Here is a 17,084-nt window from a genome sequence, read left to right as displayed (position 1 = left end):
TAATTTATCATCTAGTTGTGCATTAATAAAATTTCTTTAGTCATGTGGGTCATGTATGAATCTATTTTGAGTTATTTACAAGGAAAGAATTTTCATGCACGAATTTTATTTTTTAAGAAATAAATTATTTTTTAATTAAAAAATACATATGAAAACCCAACCTTACTATTACTATTAATTCTTGCAAATTTTGATTTTTATATTCATAAAGCATCAAATGAAAATAAAATTTGGTAGTAGTGATGAAAGAGTATAGTGAATAAAACTATCTACTTTGTCAATTGAAAATAGAGTTAAATAATCAGTTAAAATAATATTTATCATAATTTATAAGTTAGTCGAATCAATTTATAATTAATAAACTCTAAAAATAAGTTAATTAATTTGTTTGTTTATTATATTTTTTTGGATTTATAAATTAGACTTATATGATAAAAAAAAATTGGGATCAATTTTTCATTTTGATACCTATAAATAATATACTTATAAGTTAATTTGATTAAATATTTTATCATATTATTCTTATTTAATTTTAAAAATTTGCCACATATCTTTTTTATACTCTTTTTAGTAATTTTAACGATAAATATATTTATAAATTATTTTTTTACTAAATATATCATCTACTTATAAGTATTTTAATAAATGATTAATTATTGAAAAATTTAAATGTTTATAAATTTAAATTAATTTTATACACTAATTAAGTGTTTATAAACTAATTTTAATAAATTAAACTAAAAATCTTCTTAATAAAATTACAATCTTTACTATTTCAGAAAAAAAAAAGGGATAAAACTTTAATAATTTTTTAAAAATTTAACTCATTAAACATGTAAATTTTATTTTATTTTTTTTTATAATTAGTCTATTTAAAATGTGTATAAAATAGAAAGTTTCCATTTTTTTTAACCATCAATATTTTGAGAGTCATAAAGAGAAAAGAATACTGCTTTACGTAGCCCATAGACTCGCTTACCCTCTTTCTAATACACAATTTTTCAGGGTGCTGCAAAACTGAATGTGCAAATTGACCGATAAATTAAGAGAAGAGATTTGACCTTTAATAAAATCATCATTATAATTAACTAAAAATGGCCAAAGAAAAAGAATGTAAAGTGTAATCTTAAGTACATTGATTCCAATCAAACAAAAAGAAACAAAGCCATGGTTCATGCGATAGACCAATTGAAATTTGATTATACTTTATACTATCCTTTCTCATATTAATTAGTTCACTATAACATAACAGAGAATTTCTTGAAGGAAGAATTATCAAAGCATTAATTAGGATTTTTTTCATAGTTTAACATAATAAATTATTAAAACCTTCAACTTTATGAAATTAAAACCTTCAATATATTAGAGTTAATAAAAATAAATTAAAAAAAGAGAGAACTTATTTAAGGAAAGTTAATCAAGCAAGCAAGTGAATATTTTTGCCATTAATTCTCCATATATAAAAGAAACAAATAGATTGAAAAATACCCTTTGTGGGGCTACAACTACCAAGAGGAAGTTGATTCCTTATTATTCATACACAAAAATATATACATCATACATGTGATTGAGAAGTTGGCAAACCCTTTGAAAATGACAAAAATAAATTAAGTGGCATTCTTGTAGTTTTGAATTGAACAATGGGATAATCTACCTAAACTAAGTCCAAGCAACTTGCAAGTTGACGATCCACTTGCTTTAGTCGGGTGTATGATGCATGATAGGATCACCACCCCAAAAATCTCTCTCTCTCTCTCTCTCTCTCTCTCTCTCTCTCTCTCTCATCTCTTAAATCTCCAAGAAAACATCAAACTAATGCAAGTGGACATAAAGGAAAATTGAAATTTCTTTGCTTTCCCTTCTCTTTCTCTCTATATGCATATATATCTTCCCATGTCGTACGCATAATTCTTAACCCTAAACGGCTAAACCAAAACTGAAGAGACCAACCAAAAAGACAACAACAAACACCCCACAAATATGCCTGCTGCAGCTTCCCAGCAACTCCAAAGAATCTCCGCCACAACCACCGCTCTACCTTGCCACAAGCAGTCTCAACCCACCGTCAACATATGGCGGGTTCCCCTCATTTGGGATACTTCTTCGCTTCCTGATTACGTTTCTTGCTACCATACTCGCACCGTAGGACCTAACCAGTGCTGCTCCGCTGTCGTCAAGACCATAAATGCACCTGTCTCCACCGTCTGGTCGGTAGTCCGCCGTTTCGATAACCCTCAAGCTTATAAGCACTTTGTCAAGAGCTGTCATCTCATAAACGGCGATGGAGATGTAGGCACACTCCGGCAAGTTCATGTGGTGTCTGGACTTCCTGCTGAGTCAAGCACGGAGAGACTAGAGATTCTTGATGATGATCACCATGTCTTGAGCTTTAGCATGATTGGCGGCGACCACCGGCTAAATAATTACCGGTCAGTGACCACCCTCCACGCTTCTCCAGGTGAAAACGGTACGGTTGTTATTGAATCATACGTAGTTGATATACCGGCAGGAAATACTAAGGAGGATACATGTGTTTTTGCTGATACAATTGTAAGGTGCAACTTGGAATCTTTGGCTCAGATTTCTCAGAACATGGCCAAGAATACCCAGATACAGATATCATCACCATCGTCGTCATCATCTTAAATTGATTGTTTTGAAACGGGTTCTTCGATAATTTTTTTGGTTTTCGATTCAGGTTTGGATTTGATCATCAGATCGATCATAGATTGCCAATGCCCGAATTGGAAATTCGTAGATCCGGATATATATGTATAGGTTCTTGCAGGTGTTTATAGTATTTTTGTGCTTTGCCAACTTTGTTTTCCTTCGAGACTGCTACCACATTAGCATACAATTATAGTTTACATTTCATGTTTTACCCATGCTCTACCTTTGTCCATTTTCTCTTGTTAAAGTTCTTTTTCTTTTCTTGTTTTCCTTCAAGCTTGGGAGAAGGCTGTTAATTTTGTGTGTTTCTGTACATATTATTGTCTCTAAATTACTTGTTCTTCTTTCTTGTTTCCCTTCCTCATCTCCCTTGCCCTTATTGTATATGTATTTCCGTCTCATACCTATGTTAATTAAAGAGAATTAAGAGATATGTTTATTATTTTTCCATCCCTATAACTTATGTTTGGGAATTTCACCATTTTATACAAAATCACCCCTCCTCACTCTTTAAACTTTAAAGATAAAAGAAAATTAATCAGACTACTCTTAATTGACATAAACTCATCCTAATAACATTAATTTGGCAAGATAATAGAAATTTTAAAATGTGAAGTTTCTTGATTATGATCTTGTATATGATTCATCAAGCATATAAGATAACTTAGTGGCAATTGATTAGGATAAAAATATATAAAAATTAAATTCTTAGTGATTAAGACAAATAATATATTTATAAGAGCAAGGTTCTTTTTCAATTCTGGTCGTCCGTCTGAGTGGACAATTTGAAATTTCTGTTAAGTTAGCTGTCTCATAGCAGTCGGCATTGATAGGATAATACATGAAGATTTTTCTTGGAAAGATATCTAATGCATTGTAGATATTAAAAGGAAAAAGGAAACAAATAAGAAAGAAATCAGAATATTTCAAAACCCTAGAGCTAGTTGGGATTTTTTTTCCTGCATTTGCAGTTTTCGACTGACATCTTGAATGCAGCGTTAAAACAGTGATTTTTTTTTTTCTTAAAAGGAGGAATCAGAAGGTGATGGAGCAACTAGACTTTAATAATTCAACTTGGGTTAGAAACTTAGGCAAGTTGTTATTTTTGCTACCTTTTATATTCTTTCTCAATGTACTATATATTGTGTGTTGGAAGGGCTGGATCTGCAAGTGGGTATGCAAGTTGCAAAGGCAAAGGTGGCTTTTTTAATTTCCCCACCTTGTTCACAGAAGAAACAAATCAAAGCCACTCATTTCTATGTGTCCCCATGATTTGATGAACCTATAAAATTAATGTTTCATCTTCCCAAAAGTTTCTAAGATCACATCCTTAAGGGACACTCAATAATTTCAATTTAAATAATTTCATTGAAGTTACTGGAAAAATTTGAATGTAAAATAATGAAATTTATCTATTTATATTTTAAATTTACAGTGAATCAAGTGCTAGAAAAATTATATAAATTAACTAAATGTTTTGTTTGGTCATCTTCCCTCTAATTATAGGCAACTACAATGCCATACTTTAATTTTTTTTTTTTTGTGCATATATATGCATGCAATAGGATGCTTAATTTATAATGTTAATTGAAGGTCATGAGTTTATTTTCAATGAAAAAAGTCTAATAATCAAATTGAAATGTTAAATGGGCCATTAATCAACAACTGAAAATAATTATATATCATCAAGCTGCCCTTAATCAAATTGTAATGTTAAACGTGTTTAGCTAAGATAAAGCCTTTTGAGCTAACTACAAGTTAGGTTTTAACAAAAGTTGCTTGCTCGGCCACTAATGATACCACACTTGTGAAAAAGTACGTGTTCCGGTTTCTGATCAAAAAATCTATCTATATTATAAAGCATGTTAAATTTTTTTGAAAAAAATTGTCAAGTGACACTTTCTAAAAAGAATTTAGCTTACTAATTAATATTATTATATTAATATTTTTATTTTTATTTTTCTTTTTTAATTAATATGTTAAATTTATAATTTTAAAAAATAAAATAATAAATTACCTTAAATGACAATTAATTTATAATTTATAACTATTATTTTATAAAAGTGATAAAAATGTAATTTTATTGAAAATTAAATTAACTATATAATATTAAAAATAAAATATTAAATGAGAGTATTATAGTTATATGTTATAAATTTTAATAATTAAATTTAAAAAATATATTAAAATAATTTTAATAAAAAGCAAAATATTAAAATTAAAATTAATGTTATTATATTAATGTTTTATTTTTTACTTTAATCGAATATGTTAAATTTATAATTTTAAAAAATAAAATAATAAATTACATTAAATGACTATTGATTTATAATTTGTGACTACTATTTTATAAAAGTGATAAAAAAATATAATTTTATTTAAAAATTAAATTAGATATATAAATATTAAAAAAGAATTAAATGAGAGTATTATCATTATTTGTTATAAATTTTAATAATAAATTTTAAAAAATTTAAAACAATTTTAATAAAAAATAAAATGTTAAAATTTAAATTAAAAATAAAAGTTAATTTTTATTAAATTTCTACATAATACAATCATTTAGCTACTTTTATTAAATACAACTGAAACCTATTCTACTGGTTCAATAAATTTTCACACAAACATTTAAATTTTATGTTTAAATAGATTATGTGAATATCGATTGAAAAAAGTGACTAGTTTACTACCGTTAGCGACTGGTATAACTAGCCACTGATATAGTGAATTTTTATCCTGCTACTTCTTGTAAATTTCTCCTTTTCTATAAGTAATATAAGGACAGCCAATATAATTGCATTGATTTTGATAAATGAATGAAAAAAGTAGCCCGTTCTTAATATATTTGTGTCTCATTCTTTATTATACTTGAGATGATTGTTCATATACAATGCTTGTGATATTTTTCCCAATTGGCTTGCTAAGTCATGCTAATATACTCATCTTGTTGGACAGATTATCGTGAGATTCTCTTGACTGACTTGTCTTAAAAGAGCTCAAGTTAAGTATCGCACTATACCAAGTGAGTGCTAAAATTTAGGCCCGTGAAAAATGAAAATTATTTTTAATAAAAAGACATAAATTTATTAAAAAATTAAATTAATATAATAAATAAAAATGTTAAAAAAATCATAAATGTAAACACTTCTTTTTTACAATTAAATAATATAAATGCAAAATTTCTTGAAATTTAATTCAGAAAATGCTTAATTGAGATCATCATTTAAAAAATATTTTTCAAATTTTGTTTGAAATAAAAATATGAATAACATGTTATTTTAAAATTAGATTTATAACCTTTAAAATGAGATATGGTTCACAATTTTTGAATTTTATTTAATAGGCTAAATAATTTTTAAAATTAAATTAAATATTTTTATTAGTAATTAAGGTTAATATGCCCCATTTTAAGTGTTTTTTTTATTAGATTCGACATTAAATTTCAATATACTCTTTTTATAGTCTTAAGTGAGATTTTGTGTGCTATAATATATATCGAGAGCATTAAAAAATATGTTTCTTTAGGTATAAAGTTTTAAATTTTTCTTATTTTTAAACACTGAGACTCATATATTTATGGAATATGTTCTCCAGAAGTATTGAATAATCCCTCCTTAATAGTGGTCTCTTATTGTTCTGATAATTAATTAGATGTAGCCCGATAAAATCCTTCTTGTTTTATAGGTTACATATGGAATTGAATTTATAATCTTAAAATTAAAAAAGAATTTTAATATTTTTAAATTAAATTTATTAATTTAATTTAATTTTTAAATTATAAAGAGGTTTTTATTAAGTGATTATACATAATATATTTTACTTAATAAAAAATAAATTTAATATTCACAAAATTAACTCTTGCAGCTAAATTAATTTTAAACTTAACAAAATGAATTAATTTGACACAAATTTAAAAACTTAGATATAATAAAGGCTCATGAGGGATGACAAATTAAAATGGCAAAATTATATTTTAGTCTTTCATATTTTATTAAAATAATAATTAAGTCAATAATTTTCAAAAAAATTGAAGACATTATTTTTTAAAAAAAATGTTGGAATTATTGAATATTTATTAAATTTATTGATTTTCATTTCTAATTTTTGATGAAATTGAGAGGCTTAAAATATAAATTGATGATAATTTTTTTATTTCAATTTTCATTTTTGCCATTTTAGAGTCTTTTGAGAGGAAAAGCAATCAAGGTAGATGGAGTAAGGGAGAAAAAGTTATGTGCATGAGTTGGTAGCGAAAAAATTAAGATAGGTCTATCTGCCAGTGAGTTTGTCTTTCGAGATTTTCACTTCGATTGTGGAGTGTGTGTGAGTGTGGGTTATATGAAAATAATGACTCTATTAAACTTGCTATGGTTTTAACGGTAGTTCATTCTTGTCACTAACCTATATGTGCGTGTGCTTTATTTAAAAAATAAAAAATAAAAGTTGATAGATATAAAGAGCATAGAGAAATAATGATCAAATTTACAATTTTATAAATTTTGAAGACCAAATCATAAAATGCCAAATTTAATATAAGGTGCGTGTAACACACGTTTCAATTTTGCATCAAATTGATGTATTTTACTAAGTTTATTGTCAATTGAATCGTAAAAATAATTTTTTTAATCTAATTGAGTATAATATTAAATACAAGGATCAAAATTACTTTTTTATTCAATTATTTTAACAAATTGAATCGAATGAATCATAATCTGTAAATAGGTTTAACTTTTTATTTTAATTGAAATTGAGCTCGTCAGATAAAGTCAATTTGGCATAAAAATACAAGAGGATATATATATAAACTTAATTAATTCAAGGAAAAATCAAGGAAATTACAAATTGAGGTTCCATCCTATTTTATGAAAAATATTTTTAAAATTTTTATATTTTTAATATGTGATGTACTTAAAAAATGAGTTAATATAAAATATTTTCTTATAAAAAAAATTAAACCATTTTTTTATGTGAAAAATACATGTATAACATAAACATTTATCATTAGTTATAATACAATCAAGTAATAAAAAAACTATAAAAAAATATATTTTTAATATATAAATTATTTTTTTTTATAAAACAAACAGAGAGTTGGGCTCTCTACTCATAAATAGAAAATCAAATAAAAGCTTTTGCCAAGATCATCTGATGCTTGCTTGCTCTTCTTAATTCCCATGACCAACCTTGCACCAAGTACAGGGAGATCAAGTTAAGGTCACATATATAACAAAGTTAGGAAAATTTTTATTTAAATTTCATTTATTATAAATTTAAAATTTTATATAAAATGATAAAAGTTATATATTTGTATTTTAAATTTATAATGAATCCAGTGTTAGATAAAATACATAAATTAACTAAATTTTTTATTTGGTCATTATCCCTTTTATCTTTGTATTTATATAATATATAAATGTGTGAAGAGTGAGGTATTCGCATTACTTAAAATACCTTTCATTATTTATAATATTTATAATTATATTTCACCACAAAAAAACAGACCATCTGCGACGGAAAAATCCGTCGCAGATGGGCTAATTTTTGTCGCAAAAAATTTTAACGACTGATTTACGACAGATACGTTTTCGTCGCTAAAACACTCGTCAGAAAATTTTGCGACCAAAATTCTATCCGTCGCTAATATTTAGCGACGGAATTAGCGACGAAATATGTCGTCACTAATATAAATGAAACCGAATTGATTTTCAGTTACTAGTGTCGTCAGAAAAATGTCGTCGCTAATCCGTCACAAATCTGTGTCTAATTTTATCACTAAATCCGTCGCTAAAGTTATATGGTCTGTCGATAATGCATAAATAATTTTTAAAATTTTAAAATTCCGTCGCTAATTTGTCGTAAATCTGTCAAAAAAATAATATTATTTATTATTAAATTCATTATTTTTTAATTATTTTGTTATTCCTATAGAATAAATTAATAAAAAAAATCCATAAATCAATACAATATATTAATTATGATTTTCCTAATTAACATAATTAAAATGTATATATTTATAAAGTTGTAAAATAATCCATACAAAGTAGTTAAATTAATAAAATGTAAGTTAAAATACAATCATATTCAGAAAAAATACTATTAATATTCCACACATAATAATATCTTTAAACAGAAACATAAATAACATCATCAATTATCTAGATTATCCTATGGATTTGTAGAGTCTGAAGTGGTTGGATGTGAAGATGTTGCAAACTGAGTACCACCTGTGGTCTTTAACTCCTTTCGCACCTGATCAAGTATTTCAGCCATCATCTCTGCCCTCATTTGTGATGCTTTTTCATCTATAAGTTGTTGAATTTCCTCTTGTGTCATCGCAGGCTGAGAAGATGACCCAGGATAAGCAGATGTGCATGATTGAGAGGTAGATGATCCACTTGTTTGAGATTTTGCAGAAGACCCAAAACCATACACCCTTCCTTTATTAAACCCTCCAGATACTTCTATCCACTTATCCATATCAAATATTGGTGGGGATTCAGAATTAGAACCATATTTCTCCACAATTGCACTTGCATAATCTTCCTAAAGAAATGAAATACAGTAATATCTTATTAAATGAATAGCCAACACACATAACCTTACATTATAATCTAATACAACTTAATGACAATGAAATTAAATTAGAAAAATATTGTGGTAAAATTAATATTTTCAAAGAAACTTACATCGACCCGTTGTGATTTGCCATCAATGAATACACCATCAGCACCCTTTTTGGTGTGAGTTGCTCGAAATACTTCAATCTTATTTGGTGGCCTACCTAACTTCTTTGTCTACAAAATAAAAATTATCGTATTGTGTAATCAACAAAATACACACTAAATAATTTTACAACCAACAAAATGCATAACAATAAATAAAAAATAACTTAAATTAAAAAATTATACCAATCGATCCTCATGAATCTCAATTTTGATTGAACCACAAGCATGTTTTGTAATTGACCCATCTTTTACTGTCATTCTATTAATCTTAGCAGATTGTGACTTCTTTCGCCACTCTGGAGAACTCCAATAAGCAACAAGCTCATTCCACACCTCTGCTTTCATCCAGTTTGGTCCTAGATTGTGCAAATAAGCAATATCACTTTTCTTGTGCTTCACCAACATTTCATTCCTAGCTCTGTTAAGAATATCACGAAATCTATCCTTCCCAAGCTTATCCCAAGCAAGACGCACATTCTGCTCTTCAGTTTCATCCCACATGTAACGACCCTAAAAATTTCATAGTCAGATGTTATAAATAAATATGACAATTTATATTTCAATCATCCAATAGATAAGTCATGTCAAACTAGATGAATACCCTAAAATAACAAGTATTATCCATTAAAATCCGACAGCATTTCAGCTGTTTTTCAAACATCTAACAACAAAAAGACACAACCTGTTGAAAAGCCACTTCTATAATAATCATCAACATCCATTAATTCACAACCTTCCCACCATATAAATTCAACATATTCAATTGAATTAATTTCAATATAAATAGGTAATTTGTATCTCACTTAGCTCATCCTTCATCTTATTGGGTATTTCTGCCCAAGATAAGTCATGCCAAACTAAATGAATACCCTAAAATAATAAGTATTTTCCATTAAAATCCAGCAGCATTTCAGCTGTTTTTCAAACTTCTAAAAATAAAAAGGCACAACCTGTTGAAAAGCCACTTCTATAATAATCATCAACATCCATTAATTCACAACCTTCCCACCATATAAATTCAACATATTCAATTGAATTACTTTCAATATAAATAGGTAATTTGTATCTCACTTGAAAATTTGCAAATAGCTCATCCTTCATCTTATTGGGTATTTCTGCCCAAGATAAGTCATGCCAAACTAAATGAGTACACTAAAATTCCAAGTATTTTCCATTAAAATTCGGCAGTATTTCAGCTGTTTTTCAAACATCTAACAACAAAAAGACACAACCTGTTGAAAAGCCACTTCTATAATAATCATCCACACTCAACAAAAAGGAACCTATTATTAACAAATTTGATTGTTATTTCATTAAGAAATATATATGTGAAATAAATAAAAAAGGCATTTTTGCAATATTTACCGCTCGAATGGATACATCCAACGATATTGCACTGGTCCACCTACTTTGGCCTCATAAGCAATATGAATAGGCAAATGCTCCATTGAGTCAAAGAAACCCGGTGGGAATATCTTTTCTAACTTGCAAATTGTTTCAATAATGTTTTTTTCTAATATCTCAATATTGTCCACAAATAGTATAGTTGCAGTAATGTCCCTAAAAAAATGACTAAGCTCAGTTAATGCATCCCAAACTGCTTTAGGCAATATGTCACGAAATGCGATTGGGATCAATCTTTGCATCAATATGTGGCAGTCATGACTTTTCAATCCAAAAAACTTACAGTCATCCACACTTACAGCCCGTGCGATGTTGGAAGCATATCCATCAGGCAATCTCAAATCCTTTAGCCACTGACAAATTATTTGTTTTTGTTCTTTATTCAAAGTATAAGTGGCTTTAGGTTTGCATACTCTACCATTATATTGCACTAAGTGTAATTCAGGACGCTTGCAATAAACTTTTAAGTCCTCTCTTGCTTTGGAGTTGTCCTTAGTTTTCCCATTCACATCCATAATCGTAGAATACATTGTCAAACACATTCTTCTCTATATGCATCACATCTAAATTATGCCGAATTAAATTTGAATTCCAATATGGAAGCTCCCAAAATATACTCCTCTTGACCCAATTATGGTGTACACCAAATCCAGGTATTGTTTGCTTCCCACTAGTTGTCCCAAATACAATATCAGGTAGTGAATTTACTCGATTTTGTATAACATCACCAGACAAACGAGGAGGGGGTGGACTCCTTTCTATGACACCTTTTTTGAATTTATCTTTTTGTCTTCTGTATGGATGGTTGAGAGGAAGAAATTGGCGATGACAATCAAAAATGATGCTTTCCCACCGTGTTGAAGAACAAAAGCTTTACTACCTTCCATGCAATACGGACAAGCCAATTTTCCATGTGTGCTCCATCCAGATAACATACCATATGCAGGAAAATCGCTTACTGTCCATAAAAGTGCTGCTTTCATATGAAAGTTCTACTTAGTATGAATATCATGAGTCAAAACTCCTTCAGTCCATAACATTTTCAACTCATCAATCAAAGGCCTCAAGAACACATCCAAACTCTTACCAGGGCTTTTAGGACCCGGAATCACCATATTCAAGAACATATAAGGTTTTTTCATGGCCATCCAAGGAGGTAAGTTATACACTGCAATTATTACTGGCCAACAAGAGTAAGGATTAGAACGTTGCCCAAAGGGATTGAATCCATCAGTGCATAATCCAAGCCGAACATTCCTAGGGTCAGATGCAAACAAAGGATAAGTGCGATCAAAGTGCTTCCATGCCTCACTATCAATAGGATGTGACATAGTCCCATCAGTATGTTGGTTAAAAGCATGCCATACCATGTGCACTGCGGTTTTGGATGACATAAACAACCTTTGAAGCCTAGGAATCAAAGGCAAGTAACGTAACACTTTAAATGGTAGATTTTTTTGTCGAGCCGTACTTGATTTCCTTGGCTTATACCGAGGGTGACCGCAAGTTTTACATGATGTTCCATCACTGTTTTCTTTGTAATATAGCATGCAATTGTTGACACAGACATCGATTTTTTGATAACCAAGCCCCAGAGTTGACATCATCTTTTTCGTGTTGTAGAAGTTGCTTGGCAAGAGATTACCTTCTGGTAGCATGCTCTTTATTATTGATAATAAATTGTCAAAACAATTATGACTAATGTGGAAATCTGACATGCAATTTAATAGTTGAGATACAGCTGATAAGCGTGTATGATTATTGCAACCTTCCCATAAGGGAGCATCAGCATCATGTAACAAGCCATAGAAACTTGAAGCATTTGGATTTGGTTCCTCTTGTTCAAGGCCCATGAAACAATTTCTCACTCCAGCCATATCCTCATCAAAATTCATTGCTTCCATAACCATACTTCTATAATTATTTGTATCAGTTGATTGAGTCATATCATCAATTGAAGTACTAGAAGTTGGTAAAGAATTAAATTCAGATGTGAAACCTTCACCATGCGCATCCCACTGAGTATATGCCCCAACAAATCCAAATTTATACAAGTGATAGGTGACATCAATTCTTTGTAGGTATTTTTTGTTCTTACATTTAGAACAAGGACAACGAATCTTGTCATTGGAGGCAACATCTACTTGTGCATAGGCAAAATTTAAAAAATACTCCACCCCAACCTCAAATTCAGGATTAAGGAAGCCATTGACATCTAATCGCTTATACATCCAACTACGATCTACAGACATGATATATATTTTCTGAAATTCAAACAAAAGTGGAAACAATAATTAAAAAATAAAAAATAAATGAGCAACAAAAAAATAGAGAGCTGATAATTAGCTTTAAATTTTGCCAACAAGATTGATATGAGTGATAAAAGACTATATATCTATTAAGTAAAGTCGAGTGTTTAATCCTTGTAAATGAAGAAAATTCCTACTGAAAGTGTTTATTCTCATAATGGGCCACCCCATCGCAAGCAGAATTAGAAATAATCCAGTGACTTAAGAGATAATGCCTAATAAAAAAATAATTATTTGAATTTTTCAATAATAAATTTAGTTATTTTAAATAAAACATAGAAATCTATCCTACAAATAGGGGTGGTCAACGATTCAACTGGAACCATAAGATCATTCTCAATTTTGATTTTATTGTTTTTAATTTCTTTTTATTAGATATAAGGTAAAATAATCTATTAAATATATATATATATATATATATATATATATATATATATATATATATATATATATATATATATATATATTTTCACTATAGTTGTTGGCTTATGGACAAATCACGATTTAACTTCCTTGGACTTTTGGGCCTATTTTTTCTCTCCAACTGACTTCAAATTTATCATGTTTTCATACACTGAATTATAACGTCTACTTTCAATAGATAAATTCTCAGACCCACCAAACTCCTGGGCAACACTTCGAATGTTCCCAACAGTCCGGCCGAAAGCAAATCCTTTAAACTTTTAAAAATTAAAAAGACAAATTCTTTTTTTTTCATTTTTCAGATCTCAATTTGACTCAATATTTTTCTTTACATTAAAGCCAAAATAAAAAAAATATATATTATTTATATTAGAATTATTTAAATACCCTTAAATCACAAGAAAAGTTATTTTTAAGGGAGAAATTATGTTTCTTTCTATTCTAATAATCCAAACATAAAGAAAATTAAATTTCATTTAATTTTATTTAATTTCACTTCATTTCCATCCAAACAAAGGGTTTAAGAGCTGAGCATCAAAGTTCCACTTCCAACCACCCGGTACTTCTCAATTACCAGCAAAGCTCCACAAATATGTGTTTTATTGGTCAAACCTAAGTTTGTGTGGACACTTACTCTGACTTCTAAAAAGACACACAGACCTTCACCACAGCCATGTCCTAATGATCTCTCACTAAAAACACCACATTCGCCAATAATTTCCCCTATTCAAGTTAACACCTGACAAAGTCGAACCATTTACTGACCAAGCCCTTGCTCAAATGAGGAAATTAAATAAAATCGAACCACATTTATAATATACACTTGCAGACAAGAATATGCTTTGGAATCCAGTGAAAAAGGACCGGATACCTCCATGGCGTTCTACTTCTTTAGACATTAACTGCCCAACTCAAAGGATGCAGATAAGAGCTATTATCTAACCATATATCTATCCATCGTATGAAAGGGGCGATAAGCCAACAACTATAGTGAAAATACCAGAAACTATTCTCAAATAAAGCACCAATCATTTCAAATGCACCAAAAATGGATTACTATCCATATCCCAAAAATAAAACGTAAACAGAGACATTAAACAAATGCAAGAAAATTTTCGACTTCCTTTCCCATTATTAATGATGCTATGTGTGCAAAAACCTTCAAACAAACAAGAAATTGAGAACGCAAGAAATTCGAATACAAATCTAAAACTAAAATCAAATAAAAAATAAAACCAAATTACTTACCCGATGAGTGCTGAAATCAGAAGCAGGAAATTGAGAACAAATTATTGTCAAGAGCGCTGAAACAAAATTACTGAGCAACTCCTCACTGTCGAGAAAGAGAGAAAAGAGGAAGAACCGTTTTGAGAAAGAGAGGAGATAAAATGCGGCTGTCAACATTAGGGTTTTAAGTCTTATAATCTAAACTTTCTGACGGATTTCTGACGAAATTATTGTCCGTCACAAATTTTGTTAATAACCCGTCGCTAATTAGTTTAATATTCGTCACTATTAGCTTAAATTGATACCCGTCATTAATCCGTTGAAAGTCTGTCGCTAAACGAAATTTTTTCTGACGGATTTATTTCCGTCGCAAATTCCGTCTCTAAAACAACTGTTTTTTTGTGGTGTTTTTTATCATTTAATTTAATTTAAGAGTTTATATAAATTTAAAATTATTAGGCACTCATCACAATTAAATGTAATGAAAATGAGGGATTAAATTTAATTGGCTATGTAATTTAAAATTAATTATGATAATAAAAAATTAAATTTAATTGGCTATTGAAAATTATACTCAATTTTAGAATAAGTAGAATTCTTTTATATTATTTATAATATTAAAGTATTAAAAATCAATTAAGCAATAAAATCATTTTTTTTCTCTATTTTAAGTTTATAATATATAAAAATTTACTATTAATATTAGCTAAATCACATAACATTAATATGAATTAATTGATGTAAGTCGATGAAGGTTATATCATGTGTTCATTGTTCAAACATTGAAATTTATTATTATTGAATAATTTTTTAATTTGAATGATTAAATTAATTTGAAGGGATTATCTTAAAATCCTTGCCCATCCTTATTTTAATTACTAGAATAAATCAAGTTAGGCAATGTTAATTTATAATATTAATTGAAGGTCATAAACAAGTTTTTATTAAGTGATTATAGATAATATATTTAAATTAAATTATTTTTCGATAAAAATTCAATTTAATCTTTGTATTGATAAATTAGACATAAAAATAACTCTTGCGGCGAAATTAATTTTAAACTTAACAAAAATAAATCAATTTGGCACAAATTTAAAGCTCGAGATGATAGAGGTGCCTAAGGGATGACAAATTAAAATGGTAAATTATATTTTAGTCTTTCATATTTTATAAAATAATAATTAAGTCCTTATTTAAAAAAAAATAATAATAAAGATCAAAATACTAAATTATGAGCTTGACTCTTTACTCATAAGCAGAAAATCAAACAAAAGCATTTGCCAAGGTCATCTGATGCTTGCTTGCTTGCTATTGCTAATCCCATGACCAACCTTGCACCAAGTACAGGGAGATCCAACTAAAGTTTGATGAAGAAAGGCCCAAAATTATATAGGAGGGGTAGAGGAGACGCCACATGTTATGCAGAGTCATGGAGACTCGCTCCATCCACACCAAACCCTCAGAATTGACTCCACAGGCTTGAGAGAATATGAAAAGTGAGAGGCAAAACCAATTGAAAACTCTCTTATTCTATGAAACACAATTGTTGAGAAAAAAGAACTAGATTTACCTAGTAGTGAGAACTCCCATTCATGGAGCAGAGAAATCATAGCCTTTTTGGAGAGTGCAGACTGCTAATTATATTGGGCCTTCATAATGTTGAACTCCCACTTGAATTGTTAAAATGGTTAAGTCATTTTGATAGCCATTTGCCCATTTTGACTTTAGTTGGGCTCTATATTTATGGCCTTCCTTATTTTAGTTTCCAATGTGAGACTCTTTTTTATTGCAACACTCCCCTCAAGTGCAGGCCATTAGTTTTTTTGGACTGTGCTTATCACTTGCAATACACCATAGACTTTTCAGTTTCCATAGATTAAGCTTGTCACTTGTGATATGCCATGGGCTTTTTAGTTTAGCTGTACCTTCCTCCCAATTCTAGCCTTTTTCCTCTTATTTTTAGGCATTTTTCTTTAAGTGTAAGGCCACTAGTCTTTTTGGACTGAGCTTCTCACTTGTAATGCACCATGAGCTTTTCAGTTTAGCTGTATCCCCCTCACAATTCTAACATTTTTCTCATTTTTCTTTTCAATCCAGATAGCTTTCTTCTTATGAGTTCTTCAAGATCTTTTTTATACTGTTAGGTCGTATGGATTTTGATATCATTTATTGGCTTTTTCATCTTCCTTCTTCTAGTAATGTGAGACTCTTTTTTATTCCAACAAGAACGATTTGACACTTTCTGGAAACTTAAAATGTACTAAATTAACTTATTAAATTATCAATTTGATGAACAGTTTGCTTCATTCCACTAAAAAATTGAGTA

General features: G+C 28.9%; 3 protein-coding genes across 3 annotated transcripts; 1 reads left to right on the top strand and 2 right to left on the bottom strand.

Moving 5' to 3' along the window:
- The first annotated feature begins 1,648 nt into the window (after positions 1-1,648).
- Positions 1,649-3,112, top strand: LOC110645564 (abscisic acid receptor PYL4). Its single transcript, XM_021798772.2, has one exon. The coding sequence runs from the start codon at positions 1,981-1,983 to the stop codon at positions 2,644-2,646; it is 666 nt and encodes a 221-aa protein (XP_021654464.2). The 5' UTR covers positions 1,649-1,980; the 3' UTR covers positions 2,647-3,112.
- Positions 3,113-8,690: 5,578 nt separating this feature from the next.
- Positions 8,691-9,761, bottom strand: LOC131182556 (uncharacterized). Its single transcript, XM_058152089.1, has 3 exons — positions 9,579-9,761; positions 9,357-9,464; positions 8,691-9,213 (listed from the first exon to the last, which is right to left on the bottom strand). Exons 1-3 carry the CDS (start codon positions 9,738-9,740, stop codon positions 8,836-8,838), a joined length of 648 nt encoding a protein of 215 aa, XP_058008072.1. The 5' UTR covers positions 9,741-9,761; the 3' UTR covers positions 8,691-8,835.
- Positions 9,762-11,791: 2,030 nt separating this feature from the next.
- LOC131182178 (uncharacterized) lies at positions 11,792-13,051 on the bottom strand. The gene has a single exon (XM_058150851.1). The coding sequence runs from the start codon at positions 13,049-13,051 to the stop codon at positions 11,792-11,794; it is 1,260 nt and encodes a 419-aa protein (XP_058006834.1).
- Between the last annotated feature and the right edge of the window lie 4,033 nt (positions 13,052-17,084).

This window comes from Hevea brasiliensis, chromosome 8 (genome assembly GCF_030052815.1).
Source record: "Hevea brasiliensis isolate MT/VB/25A 57/8 chromosome 8, ASM3005281v1, whole genome shotgun sequence".
In the NCBI taxonomy this organism is placed as follows: Eukaryota; Viridiplantae; Streptophyta; class Magnoliopsida; order Malpighiales; family Euphorbiaceae; genus Hevea; species Hevea brasiliensis.
Note: the sequence above shows the minus strand (reverse complement) of the source record. Positions and strands in the feature narration are given on the sequence as shown.